Consider the following 15,030-nt stretch of genomic DNA (forward strand, 5'->3'; position numbering starts at 1 on the left):
GGGTTTACAAACGTGGAGGAGGAGTAGCAACGTACTCTAAAGAAGCAATTAAAACGACTGATGTCAAACAAACACAACTCAACTCTACTTCCATTAAGCAATAATAGCTGATCTTACGAGGGAATAACGAGTCACTGCTCTCAGGTTGTATTTACCGCTCTCCGAATAATAACCTAAATGTACTAAATCAAATAATTATATTTTTAAAAACTGCATCTCAATCTCTAAAATTACTTGAATGTGCTTCAATACTGATTTACGGGAATTTTAATTTCTCCCACACTCACTCCAAGTGTTTAGATGGTGAAGGAAGCATCTTGACCGTTGCAAGTATTGACATTAGCCAGACTGCACACATACAATTTAAAACTTATTATAAAACTTTAAAAGTAAATTTAAAGTTTTATAATAAGTAATGAAAGAAGAAATACTTCTACCCGCTTATTGCTTATATATAATAAACATAGTAATGCAATATTTTAATTTAATTAAATATTTTTAAAAAGTATATACCTGTATAAAATAGTTCACTTTACGGAAATCAAAAATAATAATTATTTAAAAAATTATGTATTATTAAGTTAACATCTCACTTTACGCTAACTCTCTCTAAACTAAGCCGAGTTAAAAATATTCTCAACTTGAGAACATATTATAGACAAACTAAGCTATTAATTTAAAAATAGACCACGTTTATTATAACTTTGAAGAGTTTACTTTAAGCTACTACATAAAAAATCTTTTTTAATACTTAAAAAAAAAAAGGGTTTCTGTCAAAAAATCGGGTCTCAGAAACCATAGTGCAATCGTTTAATTACTAAAATTCATCATGGTTTTGAAAAAAGAAAAAGGATGTAGAACAAATATGTTGGAATTTCGCAACATTTGTGCTAAAGCCGGTAAACAAAACCAACCTGTCGATGTTGTCTATACCGATTAAGCTAAAGCCTTTAACAACCCAGTAAACACACAAACGTCTATTAAACGTCAAAACAACGTTTCGACAAAACGTTCAGACTTGGTCAGATATCCGTTTAGAATGAAATCCAGATTAAAGTTTAGAACAAACGTCCACACTGTAAAAAAACTAACGCCAAAATAACAAAAAAAAGTATAACGCCAGAGTTGAGCAAATATAACGCTAGTTAACCGTTATATTAGGCGTTATATTAGGCGTTATATTAGGCGTTATATTTGCTCAACTCTGCCGTTATATTGGCGTTATATTTAGAAAAAATAAACTAACGCTTCATCCGTTATATTTGGCGTTATATTTGCTCAACTCTGGCGTTATATTTAGAAAAAATAAACTAACGGTTGAAGCGTTATATTTGGCGTTATATTTATTTTACTTATCTTATGTTTACAAACATAATATTAAAAAAAATTAAAAATTTAAGAAATAATAATTATGTATATATAATAATGACCATTTATAATCATTTTGAAAAGATATATCATTACCATTTTTAATGTCGATGCCGCTAAAAAGTGCAAAATAAAAAACATAATTATCAAATGAAACTTTAAAATTTAAATATTAAATAATCTTTAAGATTCATATATGATTGGTATGATTATATAATAATCTCTAAGATTCAAATATGGTCTTTTACAAACATTTTGAAAAGATATAACCTTAACATTGCTTCCAAGTGTCGATGCCACTAAAGAATACAAAATAAAAAGGATAATAAGCATATGACTCCTTTAACAGTTATGGAATATGAAAAGATACATGTAACTTTACCACTGGTATCAAATGATGTCGCCATTAAAGATTAAAAAATAATAATTTAAAACGACATTTCTTCATACTAAGTTTTATAATCATTTTGAAAAAAATATTTAACAAAGCTCTATCATTAAAGACTACAAAATACATAAGATAAGATAATTCGTATTGAAAAGATACATGTAACTTTACCACTGGTACTAGATTTTGTTGCCTCTAAAGATTACAAAATAAAGTGAACAATAATTTAAAAAGACATCTTTTACTAAGTCCTTTATAATCATTTTGAAAAGATACCTTACCATTGCTACTAGATGTAAATGTCATTAAAGACTACAATATGCAATAGATATATAGCAAAAAAATATCTTTAAAATTAATATTCTGTAAGATTATCATTGAAAAAACACCTTATAAAAAGGTATAACATAAAATCATTTGATTGCTTAATTCGAACTATTTCGAAAAGATACAACTTTACCATTGCAACTAGATGTTGATGTAACTAATAAATAAAAAATTCAAAAGAAAACAAACAGGCAACTCCTTCAAAATATATGGAATATATACTTGTAGTCAAAAGATACTTGTGACTTTACCCCTGTTGTTACACCAGATGTCTAAGCTACTGAAGTCTATATAATGAAAAGGTTGATAAGCACACAACAACTTTAAAATTTATAAAATGTTTATTTATATTGAAAATGTTTATAAACATCTTTAAATTGTATGCTACTTATAATGATTTTGAAAAGATATAATCAATAATACCATCAATTGGCACAGATACTCTTGCCCCTTAAAAATACAATATAAAAAGGGTATAATATATAATCATTTAATTGGTTAATTATAACCATTTTGAAAAGATATAACCTTACCATTGCTGAATGTTGGTGCCACTAATAAATACAAAATAAAATAAAAAACAAATAATCCCTTCCAAATTTAAGGAATCGTTGTGAAAAGATACTCGTCGTGAAAAGATACATGTAACTTTACCACTGGTACTAGCAGGCCTTGTTTTAAAGCGTTAAGCGTAGAGCGCTTTTTGATTGCGTTTAGCTATTTTAATCAGTAAGATATTTTGATAAAGCAATTTTTAATTTTATTAAAAAAAAAAAATTAATAATAATTAGCATAATCAAAATCCCTTACTGCTTAAAATAGCTTAACGCTTTCAAAAAGCGCTCAACGCTTAACGCTTTAAAACAAGGCTACTATGTACTAGATGTCGATGTACCTAAAGTTTATAAAATAGAAAGTTTGATAAGCAAATATCAACTTTAAAAATAATGATAAAAAATACTGTATACTGTATAGTGTGTATTAATAAATATACATTAAATATACATGCACTTGTTAAATATACATGCACTTGTTAAATATACATGTTAATATTTAAGTCAGTTTAAATACCACAAAGAATTTTAAAATAATATTAAAATAAAGATTATACAAGATTAGAAGTTTGCACATCATCATATTTAATTAAATTTCAATTAGCTTAAATAATGGGTTATATATTTTATTTAGGTATTATTACTTTAATTTTGTAACAAAAACGAAAAGACAAGAAAATAATTTATGATTAAATTCAAAGAAATTACCATTCTCCATTTTTAAATGTATAAAAAAACTTTTAAAAATTTATGAACTACTGAATTTTAACACATATCTTGCTGCAGCCTTTGATTTATGAGGGTAGTTGATTTTTAGAATAGTTTCTTGGAAAATCCCAAGTAACTGGGCAAAACAAGATGGATAGCATAAATCTTTAAGATAATATACTGCTATTATTGAAGCTATAACTTCCTCCATGCATAATATTTGTGTAGCACATAATTCAATTCCAGTTCGTGACCGAATACCAAAATATAAACCATTGAGCACTACTTGTGGACCATACAATGAGGGAAGTGCAAGTTCTGCATCGATGTTATCAGCCTAATAAGAAAAATCATAATTTATGTAGTTTGTTTAAAATTATACTTTTAAAGGTAAACCAATCAAAAAAATCATTAATAAGATATTAAAAAAACTTACATGTGATTGCAAAAAAAGAAAATCTTTACTTTTTCGAGAAATAAACATACTTTGCAATTCCATTACACTTGAAATAATATTTGCATTATCTTTAAATGCCGCCTTAATAAATAATCTAGAACAGCTAACAATATTTTCATGTTGGGGAAAGAATCGCTTAAACTCATCAATAAGAAGAGATGGGGCTATTCTGAGTCTATTTGGAATTTGTTCAAATATTTGGTGGTAAAATAAGTTTCTGTTAAGGATGCTCAATACAGCAATAGATGGTATAGTTTTTCCAAGTTCGTTCTGTTATACAGTTAACACAAATAATTAGTAGTTTACAGTAAAATTTCAAAAAAATAAATGGTATCTTTAATTAAAAAATATATACTTTGGCTATCAATAAAATCTTTCATATCAACACAAAAAACACTTATATTCAAGGATTTCGAAACAATAAACAAGTTTATATAAAACATGTTAAACTAAAAAAAAGGAAATATACCTTTATCTCTGCCTCAATTTCATTGGTTGATAAAACTGGTTCAGCACATGCTACAATCTCCTTGATTGCTAAAGTATTATGCCCTCTAGCCAGTTGGAAAAATTTTGGGGAACTTTCATGCATCTTTGACCATCTTTGTTGACGAAGATTGTTACTTATCTGTACAAACATTGGCTCCTAAAAACAATAAATTTTCAAAACTGTTGATTAAACTAAATAATCATAGTCACGACATAACTAAATAATACTGTTTTAATGATGTATATACAGTTACGCCTATGATTAGTGGGCGTAACAGTAGGTGTAATGAAAGTAGTTTTATTTAATATTAAACACTTGGTGTTCAGCAAATCAACCTTTTGGCTTAAACTATTTTTTGTTTAGTTTATAAAATAAAAATGAAATGAAAAAATAAAAATGTAATAGAAAAAAAGAAACCCTACACCACCAGTGACTTTGTTTTCTGTCAACTTATTCAAGATGGTCTAAGTAGAAGCAATTAAATTTATTGTGCTCGTTTTTTCTAATAACTTTATAATAAAGAATTTTTACTAACAAAACGTGTCTATCCTCACCACCTACAACATTATTGTTTTAGCAATGCATTTATATTAATTAGTACTTTCTTAATAACATTTTAGCAAAAAACATGTTTTTAAAGATTGCATTGTATTATTATAATTCAGTTAAAAAGAAAAAAGTAGGAAATCACAAAAACATACCCAATCATCTTTGAACTGAGGATAGAGGTTTTTCAAAGTAATCTTGAGTCGCGAAAAGAACTCCCTGTTACCATAATTGTCATTAGCTCTCACCTTTAATGATGCAAATTGAGTTAGCGCATTCTTCAATTCTTTCAATACAAAAACATTACTAACTCCATTGAGCAATTCTATAACTGGCACAGAAAAATAAGTCAGCAGAAGTTCGACATCTGATTGAGGAAGTTTAACTTTGGACATCTAAAAATATATTAGTTCTAAAAAGCAATAAGAAAAATAATTTTAAATGAAAAAGTAAAATAACAAGATTAGTAAATAATAACTTGAAATAACAATTTTTATACTTAAAATATATATTTTTACACTTAAAATACATATGCTTAAAATTATGGTTAACAAGACACAGAAAGTATCAAAAACAGTTGCTTATACTTCATAACAATATATATTGTTTTGCTTGAAACTAAAAAATGACACTCAATATTATGAATATTGAAGAAACTATGGCTAACCCTTAATCAATATTAAAAAGCAAACACACAAAAAAAAGACTTGAAACATTAAGGAGATAAATAGGTTACTAAGTAGTTTTAAGACAGTTAAGTTACTCTAGACTTTCTATTATTGTAAAGTCCTCACCTACTACGCTTTAAAACGACTTAAATTTTATTATATCATTTTTAATTTTATAACTGGATAAAAAACAACTATCAAAATAGACTTTCCATTTCATCTCAATTTCTTTCAAACTTCAATTATAATGAAGATAAAGATTTTTTTTTAATAATCGCAATATATAAATATTAATAATATATAAGTACTTTAATTAAGATAAGCCTGAAATATGGTTACGTAGAGTTTTTAAGATATAAAATTTTAACTAGTTTATTGTGTTAGCTGATTTGAAATACCATCATAAGACAAATTTGGAATAGCAAGTGGAAATACAAGGATAAGATCACTAACTGGTAGTCCAATTGTGCACCATGGAAACTGTAAAGTCTCAGGAAATACAATATTAATTGAAGAAAATGAAGGTAATCTGCAGGTGGAATAAACATTTGAGTGTAAAGTGTCTAATTTTATTGTTTCAAAGTGTCTTTTTCCAGATAATGATACTATTTTATTGATTTGGTGGAAAATAAACTGATCATTCTCAAATATAGTGATTATCGACCCATTTTTATATAAAATTCCATCAATATTTGCACTTTTTATTGCTCCGGAAAAGTATTTTAGTTCATCCTCATTATAATAGACATCAGCTTTAATTGCACCAATTGAATTAAAAAATTGTGCTGTGGTATTTGCTATCATTGATTTACAGGCTGTATAAGGAATGTTCTTGAAGTTAAAATGTCGAAAATTCTTAATCACTTGATGTTTGCGTTCAAAAGCCATGCACATGTGCTCCCTTAAAGGGCCTGAAGTAGCAGCCTGAGCTGGATAGTGGATAAGAAAATGGAGCTTCGGTATAAATTTATGAGGGTATAAACCCAAAAACAGTTCATGATGCATAGCAATGATTTCTTTCAAATCAGTAATGTATTTTTCTGTTATGATTGGAGACATGCATAGCTGAACTATTTGAATCAATTTTAGCAAACATTTAAGATGTTCATTTTGAGCCAGCATATTTTTCAATAAAAAAAATGGTAAAACTCTTGTAAGAGTAAGTATTTGACCACTTCCAAAATTACCTTTAATTTTACATGTTTTTAAAATTTTACCAGGCTTTTCAATGCCCGCTGGATAGACAAATGATTGGAGCCATGTATTTAATGATAATATTGTTACAAAATTACTTTCAATAGCATAAAAAAGAAACAGTTCTAACTGAAGAGGAAAAACACCTTCTAAAAGATCATGCATTGGGTCAAATAAGATTTGCTTTGTTACATCAAATAGTGGAATTGATAAAAGAACACTTGATGAAGATACCCCATAATATTTTGACCATTTAATTCTATCTTTAGGTCTAAGACCAGAATCTAATTCATTTACTCTAATTAAATGTTCTTTTAAATTACGTACAGAGCATTGTTCATGCCTAGTATTTGCATACATTTCCCCTCTTGTTGAATTACAAACTCTGCAGCATCGAACAGTCTTCCTGCTAAAACCTTCTTTAAACCCACCAATAGCATTTGCTGCTAAGGAATCGCCAGAAAAATAACACAACTCACCTGTCAATACTTTAGGAACTCCTAACACTGTTATCTCTACCCCTGTAATAAGTTTTGACATAACATCAATAAAGTCAGTCAACAGTGCATGGAAGAAGATATTATCTTTAATCATCTTACTACCTGTAAATGCTAAAGGAAATATGGTTGATGTTCTTCCACGGTATTTTGCAGGAATATTAAGAATTTGAAAATACATTGCCCAAAGTTTGTGTTTTGACCGTGCTTTGCCAATAGGATTTGTAATACCAAGATCATCACAATAAATAGCTATACTAATTTTACTATCAACAAACTTAGCAATCTCAGGAGATTGAAGTAAAAAAGATAATGTGTCTAAAAAGGGTACAATACAACCTTGTTTTTTGAGACCAATGGATTTAACTAAAGGCATTTTGAATACACGCACAAAATATTTCTCACGACAATTTTGAGATGTTAAAATTTCACAACAAGATTTTAACTTGGGCACATCAATATCTGGCACAGACAGCATTTCTTTTAAATGAAGAAAAATTGAATCTAAAATATTTTGAGCACACCTATGTTTACCTTGAAGATGCAAAGCTAAAGCTCCTAAATAATCATCAGTTATTTGATATTTTTCTGCTTCTTCAATTAAATCAACATCAAAATTATCCTCTACAAGTACTGAACATTGCTCAGTATGCTTTTGAAATCCGTAGAGGGTTTTAAACTTTGAATAACAAATATCACAAATAATTGAACCTTTGTTTCCATGAATGCGTAAGTGATTCTTCATCAAACAATACCTAGAAGATATAAAAGTACAGCAGTTACATTTGTATGAAAATACCTTTCGTTTTGGGTTTAAATTCTTTGTCAAATGATTGCTATTTGGAGATATATTTATATTGCTATTTGGAGATATATTTGGAGATCTTGAACATTGTGCAGTTTGATTTGTAATATCAAGCGGAGTTACATTGATTTGAGATGAAGTACTACCATTGTGTGACAAAACAACTGGAAATCAATCATTTAAGCGTCTTTGCTTGCTAATAATGTCTTCAGCAAAAATTTCATTGCTTTGCAAGTCAGTAAGAAAGCTAAACGATGAGGAGCATAATGGTTCAGGATCAGTATAAGAACAGGAAGATTGAGACAGAGGCTGTTTGTTAATGTGATCAACTTCTTGTATATCAACTACAAATTCTAATGATTGTTCATTTAACAAGGCTTTAAAATTTGTTTATTGAACTTGGCATCTTAGCCATATCAAGCCAACAATTTGACTGACACCAAATGTTAGACAGACTAAAAAAATATAATATTATATGTTTATATATATATATATATATATATATATATATATATATATATATATATATATATATATATATATATATATACATATATATATATATATATATATATATATACATATATATATATATATATATATACATATATATATATATATATATATATATATATATATATATATATATATATATATATATATATATATATATATATATATATATATATATATATATATATATATATATATATATATATATATATATATATATATATATATATATATATATACACACATATATATATATTTCTCAGCCAAAAATATCTTCTGATATAAAAAATATTGTATAACAACGTCACATATGTGTATTTCTTATGATTTACGTTTGTTATAATATAACAAACGTATAAACATATAACAAACAAATAAATATAACTTGTATGTATTAGTTTGTTATATGTTTATGCTTGTTACATGTATTCACATATGTGTTTTTTTATGTATTATTTTTTTCTTTAATGTACTTTTTATGCTATATTTTGTGAATATAATAGGTTGAAATATAATAGGTTGGTAGTAAAAACATTATAAAAAAATATATGTATACTTACTTTGTTGGACAAACGCAAACAAATCGGAATTTGCGACAACAATTTCGCTTCGATTTTTTAAGGTGACTTTTATTGCCTTCATGTTATTAATATTTTTATATAATGAATACATAAATTTGGAAAAAAATAGCCTGAGAATAAAATAATATAACGGATAAATATAACGGATGAATTTAAGGGAAGAATATAACGGATAAAGTTTATCATTTGAAAGGAATCGATCAAGCATACATAAATTATAACGCAAACAAAAAAATATAACGCCAATATAACGGATAGCTTTTACTTATTTCAAAGTCATCCGTTATATTGGCGTTAGTTTTTTTAGAGTGCATAAAACGTCTGCATTCAAACGTATTTTATACGTCTTTATTATAGGATTATTATACGTTTATAAAGCGTTTAGATTTTTTCTAATTTACGTTTAAATCTATTCTAATTAACGCATATAAAGCGTTTAGATTTAGCCTAAGTTAACGTATATTTAACTTTTAGATCTTGTCTAATAGTTTCTTTGATTTAGTTAACATAATTTCAATTTATTTAAGTTTTAAAACTAATATGAATTAAAATTACGTTATAACTTTTTAACTTTATATAAGTAATAAGAGCTATATAGGTCTTGAATTTTATAAATAAGATATAGTTATAAAAGACTTTAAAAAATTTAATCTCATTAGTTTATGCATTGTCAAAAATATTCCTAGAATACCGTCTACCGCTTGTTCATCTTGCACTTGTTTGTGCAACATCATCTTCTACAATTGTATCCTGTCTGATTTCGTAACCTGATCTGTAACCGCAAAAAACTAGGGTAAAAGAGTTAGCACTTTAAATGTAAATTCATAAATCAAAATTGGAATTACACAGAACAACTTTACATGTAGAGGATTTTCTGAATGAAAGTTACTTTTTAAAACATCGGAGTCCATTGATTTGTTGGCATTTAGCAAAGTAGATTGTCGCGATAAGAGCTTTTTAACTTCCATGAATTAAAATGGGACACCCGAAACTCGTTTATTATTTATTTATCAGTCGTCTTTTTTTTAATTATTGTAAGGAAGTGAGTCTTGAAAACGCATTTAAGTCTAACGTAATTATTTAGCCAATAAAAAATATTTAAATTTAAAAAGTTATGTATTATTAAGTTAACATCTCACCATTATGTAACAATATACACCTATACATAAATTGAATGCTTTCGGCATACAAGGAATGCTCATAGAATTGATCGAATTATGGCTATCCAGGCGTCTACAGAGAGTTACAATTGGACATAAAAAATATGAATGGAAAAAAGTATTCCTCTGGCGAAAATTATGCATACATTCCACCTCATCTAGAGTTCGCAATCCAACTAGGTCACCATACCTTAGTAGCGATATCAACAAATTAGAGCAAATTCAATACCGTGCAACAAAATTAATAAACTCCCTGAAACACCATACTTATAAAAAAATGTTAGAAGCACTGGGACTGACAACATTAGAAGAGAGAAGGAAAAGAGGGGATCTCACAGAAAAATTCAAAATTAATCAAAACCTTGAACAAGTAACTTTCTATGTACCAAATCAACGTCATATGACTTAAGATGTAACCACGATTTTATGGTCCAACCACAACAAGTCAAAAACTCTATATAGAGTCTCAACTTTTTTACAAATTGCATTTGTGCACCATGAAATGCATTTCCAGTAAGACCATCAAGTCACAATCTGTCAATATTTTTAAGTCACGCTTGCAGTATCAGAACACTTGCAAATAATAGAACTATATGTATCAAACTCGTCAGCATAGCAAGGCCTGGCGCCGAACTCCGTCAAACTTTATAACATTTTTGTAAAACTTGATTATGAATAAACTAAACTAAACTAATTACATAATTTTATTATTAATACTATATTATAAACATGTATTACGCGTGATATTTGTATTCTCACTCATTGATATATGATTTTTTTTTTTTTTAATGTATGACGTATCTTTATTTTTCTTTCAGAAAATATATAGTTCTATGAAGTAAATAAGATGCCTTTTTCACAATTCTAACAATTCAATTATCAGCATATTTTACTGTTTACATATATTAAATTTAGGCGCGAGAGAGCAAAATGGGAAAACGAAGCAGGTTTTATTAGAAAAACTTCAATTCAAACAAGTGTTGTAAGGAGTAATGAATAATATTATTTATATAATGGGTATTAATTATAGTTCAATGGTTACAGTTATGAACTAATTTAAAATCTCTCTTTTTTTTTCTTTGTTTTTTTTTTTGACATATTCTCCAGGCATTATATAAATATAAGTTGGTAAAGATTACAGAGAAATAAAGAAAACTGAACTAAAAGAAATAGAAAAAAACAAAATAATATTTATTGCAAACATTAGACGCCAGAGCCATTACCTAAAAATTGTGAAGATGCTAAATTACGACAGCGAAACACAGAAAAGAAGCTCATTCTACTGATTATACTATTCTTAAACCTGTTCACGTTATTTTTCTGGCGTTTTTTAAAAATAAGTATTTTTTTAGAAGTAAGAGTCGTTTTTTATAAGAATAAGGCAAGTTGAAATAGTTGAGTTATTGAATTTTCTTGAAAATTTTAGGGAATTCTCCACATTATTTTATAAGAAAAACCTGAAAATTTGAGACTATAATTCAAAGCGGTTCAAAAGTTATTGCAGTTTGAATTTTTATAAAACGTTGACGTTGTTCAAAGTTTTCCATGTTTTGATGTAGCAACTTCATGCAGTTAAAAAAGTTGTTTGAAATTAGAAAATAGTGCTGAGTTTTTATAAATGAATATAATATTAAGTTATATACATTAAAGAAAAAAATTGAGTTTTTAAAATATCTGCAACATACTTTTTCCCGTTACCCAAAACTACCCAAGGGGCGTTTAATAACGCAAATTTTGTACTTTTGAGCACCAAGTCTCTGGTTAATTAAGGCTTATATTAGTATGCTATAAGTTTTCAAGAAAGAATTTTTTTTTTATTTTTTACTGTTAATACAGTCGAACTTATTTAAAACTCAATTAGTCTAAAAATTATGTCTCAAACCCGCACTTGCTTTAAAAACGGTAAAATTTATGCAAACTTTGAGAATCAAAAGATCAATGTGCCAACAAGCTATTGACTTATAGTTTTTTGAAAATGGTTTATACACCTATATAATTTCAATAAATTAAAAGACTTTAATGGGTGGTTTTGTCTAAATGAAGATATCTTTAATTTAAAATAACTTTTGGCAGAAAAAAAACACTGCTGTTAGAATCGGTAGCTAATTAATAAATCAAAATTTTCAATTTTTATTGGTCTCTGTTAGTTGCTTAAAACTTAAAATTTGTTTCTTTGTGAACTCTGAAGTCAAATATCTTACATAGAGTAAAAGTACCGCAAACCAGGCACTCTTCACAAAAAGCTAAATAACTTTTTTAAAATTGAGAATTTGTAGGATTTATATTTTTGGAATATAGTTGTTTATTAGAGCAATGCTGCAGTGTAAAAAAAAATAAAAATGAATCTCAAGTTTCTATGGAAAATAAGATTTTATTTTTTTAAAAAGTGTCCGCTTTTAGGAAAAATGTCCCTAACAGCGGACAGTTCCAAGTTATACGAAAAAAACATAGATAAATTAATAAATTCAATATTTTTATTTTTATTGTTAAAATATAAACATAATACAAACCGAAAAAACCAGAAAAAAAAACACGAGCAAGCTTGAGTTTGAAACAAAATAAAAAATTTATAAACTAGGTTCTGCAAAAGAATTCTTTGCCTATTATATATTTTTTTTGGAAGACAAGGTTCACTAAGCCACGAACTGCAACTTGATTTTTCACAAGTTTTCCATAAAGCTTTTCATTTTCAAAAAACTTTGGGCACTTTTTGTACTTTTAGCTTTTGTACTTTTGGCTTTCTTAACAGGAGTTTCTACTTCTGCTGTTGCAGTTTCAACATATATTTGTTTTAGGAGCTTTGCGTCTTCTTCCCTTAATTGGTTTGACCATGCTTCTTCTGTAAAAGCTTAACCAGCGACTGTTCTGACATTTCTTGCTTTTTTTGCAGGATGCTTGTAAGCATTTTGGAATTGAAATTGCTTCAAGAGAGCTCTTTCAAAACTGATTTTTACACTAGTCGCCAATTCTTCTTGATAAGTTAAATTTAAAGTTAGAATTGAAGTTGGAGTTGCAGGCGTAATAAAGGATTGTGTTTGTTGAGCAGTTTGAGGCAAAGATCTTGGGCTGCGTGGTGGTTTTGTAACTGCTGATGATGTTATTAAGGTGTTATTAAATTTTAAAAAATTTGTAATTTTGATTTGTCAATGTTGTCTTGCTTTAATGGAAAGAGCCCAGTGTTTTCAAATCTAGCAATAGTTTGAGTACGATTGTAAGCTTTGTTACTTCTATACTACTGTGCAAAAACACTTGGGAAAATTTTTTTGGACAAATTGCTAAAACCACTTTCAGCATAAAATTTTCCTAAAATGTCACGCCAAACATCTTGATATCGAAAAATACACCAACATTAAGAGGCTGCAGAATGTGAGATGAATGGGCGAGAATGCAAATTAGTGTTATATTGTTTTCTATACACTTAAAGGTAATATTTAATGACACGTGTGTGGTGCGGTCATTGTTGCATTCTTCTATTCGTTTATATACATATATTAAAAACAACTATCTAAGCGTTTTTCAACCTTCTGTTTTATTACAAAAATCGTATATAAATACAAAGTTATAATTCCCATGACAATTATAAAACAACAATAGTCATTAAAAACATAAATGAATGCGTGACTTTCATCACGTTTATCTACGTGACTTTTACCACGTATACGTAATAATTTAAATTCACCAACTTTAATAGAACATGCCCTCTTGGTGAATTAACTCATAAGTCTAATCGTTGTGGGGCTCTTATTATTCGTCCGGAGCGCGTTATCGTTTGTTCGTTGCAATCATTTCAAACTTGAACGGCATTCTCGTTATATCTTCCTTTACCGTTACCAACTTCATCTTTTGGTATATCAAGACCATCGTTAAATGAGTCTTTTTTATTATGAGAGTCCGGAATACGGCAACGCTAGTGTGAGATATGTCGTGGGAATACCCTATTTGCGGTTTCGACGTCAAACGACCAGGCATTTTGCTTCCGTACGATACCAGGTATCCAAGACCGATCACATTTTGTCTCTTGAGCTGGTTTTACCCAAACATTGTCACCTTCCTTGAATATGTTGTCTGCTTCATATTTTTCGACTTTCTTACGTGTATCGACACCTGGAATAAACGACGTTGGTTTTTGCTTAAATTGCTGCGATGGACTTTTACTACAATTTAATGAGATCGATGAGATCGATGAGATCATTGTACAGTAATACTGCCAGAGCGATTGAGCAACGTGAGCGGGCGACTGTTCTTTTGATTGTTCTATGTATGCGTTCAACGATACCATTGCCTTGAGCTCGATGAGCTGCTCGATATTCTAAATCAACGTCCCATTCGTCAGCAAACTTTGTTAGCGTGTGTGAACGAAATTCATTATCCATTAGAAGGCAAACTGGCGGTCCAAATAAGGAAAATATTTCTTCCAGCTTTCCAATAATTTCAGCCGCTGTTTTGGTTACCAGTTTGCGCCACACTGTATACCGTGATGGGCCGCACTCAATCATTGATAAGTATAGTTCTGCACCTACATGCGTCACATCGAGAGCAACCCGATTCCAATTCTGCTTTACACTCAGCTGATCATGCTTCCATTTTACGGAATAAGGATCGATGGAGTTGCACTGGTTACAACTTGCAATTACTCCTGAAACCTCCTTACGTGATACATTCTGGTTGTTTCGTAAACAAAGTTGCAATGTTCGATCGACACCAAAATGACCAATTGAGTGAACTTTCCATATGTCTTTCTGTTGGATTATTTCGGTTGCACACACTGTTCTGC

The 15,030-nt window shown here is 28.5% G+C and overlaps 1 protein-coding gene across 5 annotated transcripts; it reads right to left on the reverse strand.

The window, feature by feature from the left end:
* Positions 1 to 537: 537 nt before the first annotated feature.
* Positions 538 to 9,254, reverse strand: LOC136084713 (uncharacterized). Of its 5 annotated transcripts, XR_010640805.1 has the most exons (8): positions 9,076 to 9,253; positions 7,997 to 8,457; positions 4,994 to 5,233; positions 4,272 to 4,448; positions 3,782 to 4,072; positions 2,038 to 3,682; positions 1,916 to 1,951; positions 539 to 1,752 (listed from the first exon to the last, which is right to left on the reverse strand). XR_010640805.1 is itself a non-coding variant. In XM_065805343.1 (6 exons), the coding sequence occupies exons 3-6, from the start codon at positions 5,231 to 5,233 to the stop codon at positions 3,386 to 3,388; spliced, it is 1,005 nt and encodes a 334-aa protein (XP_065661415.1). In that variant the 5' UTR covers positions 7,997 to 8,457; positions 9,076 to 9,253; the 3' UTR covers positions 538 to 3,385. The 5 variants fall into 5 exon arrangements, 2 of the variants coding, with proteins under 2 accessions (XP_065661415.1, XP_065661416.1); XR_010640804.1 differs by having other exon boundaries at positions 538 to 1,951; XR_010640803.1 differs by having other exon boundaries at positions 1,916 to 3,682.
* Positions 9,255 to 15,030: the final 5,776 nt, after the last annotated feature.

Source organism: Hydra vulgaris, chromosome 09 (genome assembly GCF_038396675.1).
Source record: "Hydra vulgaris chromosome 09, alternate assembly HydraT2T_AEP".
Lineage (NCBI taxonomy): Eukaryota > Metazoa > Cnidaria > Hydrozoa > Anthoathecata > Hydridae > Hydra > Hydra vulgaris.

Coding starts and splice junctions, on each gene's coding strand:
- LOC136084713 (XM_065805343.1), bottom strand. CDS start 5,233: ATGTCCAAAGTTAAACTTCCTCAATCAGATGTCGAACTTCTGCTGACT. Junction 4,449..4,993: donor CTCAGTTCAAAGATGATTGG/GTATGTTTTTGT, acceptor TATTGTTTTTAG/GAGCCAATGTTTGTACAGAT. Junction 3,683..3,781: donor TTCTTTTTTTGCAATCACAT/GTAAGTTTTTTT, acceptor TTTTCTTATTAG/GCTGATAACATCGATGCAGA.